Source organism: Berghia stephanieae, chromosome 12 (genome assembly GCF_034508935.2).
Source record: "Berghia stephanieae isolate SIO BIC M18660-M18661 chromosome 12, UCSD_Bste_1.3, whole genome shotgun sequence".
In the NCBI taxonomy this organism is placed as follows: Eukaryota; Metazoa; Mollusca; class Gastropoda; order Nudibranchia; family Aeolidiidae; genus Berghia; species Berghia stephanieae.
This window is the reverse complement of record NC_088371.1, coordinates 3107517-3112516: the sequence shown is the minus strand read 5'-3', so window position 1 is coordinate 3112516 and position 5000 is coordinate 3107517. Positions and strand designations below refer to the sequence as shown.

The following is a 5000-nucleotide window of genomic DNA, read 5'->3' as shown; positions in this document are numbered from 1 at the left end:
TCAGTCAGGTTGAACTCTGCTCAACCTGGTACCAATTCTGTAGACCGTGATCTCCTGGCAGATACTGTCAGATTAAGATATCCAGAAACTGACCACAATTCATACAGTCTTGGTCATCAACCTTCAGCTTCTCTCAGACATTCTTCATATAATCACAATAATCCACAATCCTCATCTGTATCGAGATATAATTTATATGATAATCCATCACCCTCAACATCATCATTGAGATACGATTCAGGTCATCAGAATAATCAACCAACATCTTCTTTTCGGTACAATTCAGTTTATCCCCAACAACTCGCACCCCCAAGATATAGTTCATATAATTATTTGGTACCATCTTTAACATTTTCAACTAGATATAGCTTATTTAGTCAACTCACAAGGCCCAGATATTCATTCAGATTCAATTCTGACAATTATAGTCAGGCACTCTCAACATCTTTATCCAGGTACAGTTCAAATAGCCAGAGTCTACTAAACACATCTCCAGTCTTGAATCGTCCTACAGTGCTCGACTACAATTCATTTAGTCAGTACGGCTACCAACCGAATATGTATAGAAATTTAACAGCTTTTCAAAGTCAAAATCAACCAACAGTAACTACGTACAATTCTCATCAGCAACGGTCCTCCCGGATTGATCTCCATACTGGCGCAGCAGGAGATGTCAGGACTAGAATTGACAAGGTAAGGAATATCACATAGGTGGTCTTGTGGTATGACACTGTCTTTCGGATCGGAAGTTCTTGGGTTTGAGCTTCGCTCGGCACATAGTTGAGCCATTGGAAATTGCTCTTTACTCACATTCTCTCACCGTATTGTTATTGTCGTTGTTATAATTGTAAATGTAATCTGAAAACGTGTGTATGAAACAATGTGTGACAAAACAGAAAGAAAAAAGAAATATTCCATTGAACTAGCCTTATGTCAACTGAGGAACCTCAGGCCTTATCATTACCATATGGATTATTTGGATCTTTCAATAAGTTAAGTAATATTTTGTACGGTCAGACATTATTCTTTCTCACTTTACCAATATAAATATTTACATCTCATTATTCCTCCCTGTGTCTCCCCCCTTCCTTTTTCTTCCCTTTCCACTAGAAAACTGGACAGAAGAACGAGTCTTCCAAACAGAACAGAAGTCGGTCAAGGTCAGGCAATGCTAGTTGTTCAAGATCAAGGTCACAAGCAATGTCTGATAGATCTTTGAATACTCACAGTAAGTTGTTTGGTATAAAAAGAATGACTTGTTATTATTATTATTATTATTATTATTATTATTATTATTATTATTATTATTATTATTATTATTATTATTATTATTATTATTATTATTATTATTATTATTATTATTATTATTGTTATTGTTATTGTTTATTATTATTATTATTATTATTATTATTATTATTATTATTATTATTATTATTATTATTATTATTATTATTATTATTATTATTATTATTATTATCATTATAATTATCATTATTATTATTATTATTATTATTATTATTATTATTAATATTTGATATAGCGCTTGTATCCACAGATAGTGCTCAGAGGTTTTTCGTTATCATACCAGTTCATTCATTTAACTACAAAAAAAATCACCACAACAGTCACACTCACATCTTGTTCAAACTTCACATAGAATCACGATAAACAGAGGGTTTTTGGATTTCGTTTGAAGACTCGCAGACTTTCACATTTCAGGCGTTTGATGGTATAGAAACCAATGCTCAGTAAACGTTGTTCTTGGGATTTTTTTCTCCATTAGTGAAGAGCTGGCGGATCGAAGAGCTCGAGTTGGCTTGTATTCCCTCATAAGCATTCTAGGTATTCAAGTGATGTATTGTGAAGGTAATTGTAAGCAAAAATTGCGATTTTTGTATATTATTCTTTTGTCTATTGGAAGCCAGTGTAGTGACTTAAGGACCGGTGCTATATGGTCCCAAGGCTTTGTCCTTGTAACTATACGAGCAGCTTTGTTTTGCATCAACTGTAATCTGTTCGGCGATTTTTTGGTAGGCCGTACAGAAGAGTTACAATAATCCAAGTGGCATGGATAAGTGTTTTGTATGTTTCGTCATCAATGAGATAAGACTTTTTGATCTGTTGTATTAAATAGACCATTTATGACCTCTTACCTTGTGCAGTTATGTGGTCTAGTGGTATGACACTCAGCACATAGTTGAATCCTTGGAAAAGGCTCTTTACTCACATTCTCTCACCGTACTCGGGTGTAAAATGAGAACCAGGTCGTTAACAGGTTGAAAAAATTGTAATATCGCCTAAAAGGCGTCATGTTCCGTCCTACATGTTAAATGTTACTGTGGTCAGGGACCCCTTGTAAAGCGCATTGAGCACGTTTAGTGGATATTGCGCTATATAAAAGCTCTTTTTTTGTGTTTGCCTCTAAACGGTATTATGTCGGGATGATTAAGATGCTGAAAATTGAATTTATAGCCAGAAATATCAGACTTGGGTTGAGGTTGTTTGCTTTATTGAAAACTAATGTAGTCCTTCAGAGCCATTGGGCCCATGGAGCTGGAGTTTATCCCTGTTTCTATAGCGTGAAACGGTCAATAGCAATTGCTTGCTATCCTTTGGATAAAACCCTAGTCTATCGCAAAGTACTTTCCACCAGATCTAACATACCCAGCTACCCAATCACTGCTGAGTGGATAGGGGGGTCAGAAAATAATCTCGACTGCACCTGGGATCGATCTCGGTTGCTTTTCGTATGAAGCGAGTGCTCTACCAACTGAGCTATCAAGACCCCTTTGCTTTATTGAGGAGAATGAAGGAGGAGGAGGAGGAGGAGAAGAAGGAAAAGGAAGACGAAGAAGAATTCTGAACGTATTACAATATAAGAAATTGCATTTTTGTTTTCCAAATCCCGAGCTTCATTTTTGTAATCCATTTCATTCCGACATAATACCATTTTGATGCATTTGGTCACATATATATCTAGACCTGTAAATTCTCAGTCAATTAACTGAAATCAGTCAATTCGTCAAATTCAATTTTTTTTTAAAAGGAAAGAAAGAAATGAAGAAGAAATTAAGAATTCATGAATCGTAGTCGAATGACCGTGAAGTAATTAGGAATGTTCCACAGCGCTACGCATAGCTCAAGGGCCGTTTATATTTACGATGGATATATTGCCAAAGCTAAGCGACGCTTCTTAGAATTGCCGTGTCTGAACACACCCCGGTGTATTTTTACACAGCCTTCGTGAAATTATCTTTTCACTTTCCAAACCCGTCGTGATCCCAATGGTAGCCAATTTTAACTGAGCCACCGAGCGATAGATTTCACTGTTTCGTCTAAGCCAAAATTGACCACATTTACCTGGTAGAACCTAAAAGTATGAAAGAGTTTAATGCGAAAGCCGGAAATGCATTATGAAGACACCTTCAAATCGAAAGTTATATGATTGCTACAAGCACATCTTGATTGCCTCAAGTTATAAACAAACTGGTTGACCGTTTCTTCACAGATGTGGGTACCTAATTATAAGAAACAATTGTAAGTAGCCTAATTAATTCCCACGTAAATTAGTTTTCTGCCATTGTTTTGCTCAAGTGAGCTTGCTGTTTACCATTTATCTCGATTCTTTGGATTTTTCTGATACGATATAGAGAGTTTCAGTGAGGTTCAGTTTCAGTCTCAGTCGATTTTTATAGAGCTCATTTACAGGCCTATATATCTCAAAAGAACCAGTTTCATTAAGCTACTTGTGGTGACCGTGCGACTATGTGGTCTTGGGGTATGACACATGCCTTCGGAACTGATCATCCAGGTTTGGAGTCCCGTTATGAGCAATGCATAGTTGAGTCCTTGGAAAAGGAACTGTTGTTGTTGTTGACTGAAGAAGGGTTTTGAGCCCGGAATGTTCCATGTTTTGTATTTTGTTCTTTTTTAAAACTGTGTTTATTCATTTTTACAATCTACAGCTTAGTTTCACTTTGAAATTTTAATTGACTTTTTTATAGTACGACTATGTGCAGCTATTTGGTCTAGTGGTATGACGCTCGTTTTCGGATCGGAAGGTCCTGGGTTCGAGCCTCGTGCTCGGCGCATAGTTGAGTCCTTGGAAAAGGCTCTTTACTCATATTCTCTCACCGTACTCGGGTGTAAAATGAGTACCCGGCTGTTAACGGCGGTGTCTTTATCCGAAAAATTGTAATATCGCATAACAGGTGGCATATCCCGTCCTTTATGTTAAATGTTGCTGTTGACCAGGGACCCCTTGTAAAGCGCTTTGAGCACATTTAGTGGATATTACTCTATATAAAGCTCAATTTTTTCTTTAATAGTACATAGCTACATATTAAACCAGCATTGAGCCAAAGACATTTGGCCGAGACGATGAGAAAGAAAGATTAAAACCCTTTATAAATCACAAATGTGACCCTCCGCCTCGAACCGTTATTAAGTCGGGATTTGGAAAACGAAGAAAACCGGTTTTAAAGTGGAAATGGTCAAAATTATCAAATTTCAGTTTTTGGTTGTTTCAGAAACTACAATAATTTTTCTACATGAAAACATAATAATTCAACATAAACATTGACGATAAGTTATATAAATTTCAAGTTTAAAAATGCAACTATCAGTGACACATTCAAAACGAGAGTTGACTTTCTCTCAGAGAGCCACCCTTTCCAAAGCTTAGTAATACCGAGTCTTTTTCTCCACCAATAAGATGTAAGATATCACAGCAAAGGGCGTGTCTTTATCTATCTCAGAGAAAGCATGACTATTTCCACAATTTCATGGTTCAACCAATAATGAACTTTAAAAACTGTAAACAAGTCTAGGTTTTTCCCTGACAACCTTACAAATGAATGATTCTGATTGGTCAACGCTCATCACATGCGCTGTGGCTGTAGGCCATAATGCTCGGGCGATGCTTCATGACGTCAGCATGCGTGTGTTACATACGTGTGTGTTTGTGCATTTTGATACACACCACGTGCTTTTATATCTGC

The 5000-nt window shown here is 36.6% G+C and overlaps 1 protein-coding gene across 3 annotated transcripts in view; it reads left to right on the top strand.

The window, feature by feature from the left end:
• Window positions 1-5000, top strand: part of LOC144958311 (uncharacterized) — a 14506-nt gene that overhangs the window by 2265 nt on the left and 7241 nt on the right. For all 3 annotated transcript variants that reach the window (XM_078890199.1, XM_078890201.1, XM_078890200.1), the window contains exons 2-3: window positions 1-693; window positions 1111-1228. The exon at window positions 1-693 is cut by the window's left edge and continues 284 nt beyond it. In XM_078890199.1, coding sequence (XP_078746325.1) covers window positions 1-693; window positions 1111-1228 — 811 coding nt within the window. The remainder of the gene's footprint in view (window positions 694-1110; window positions 1229-5000) is intronic.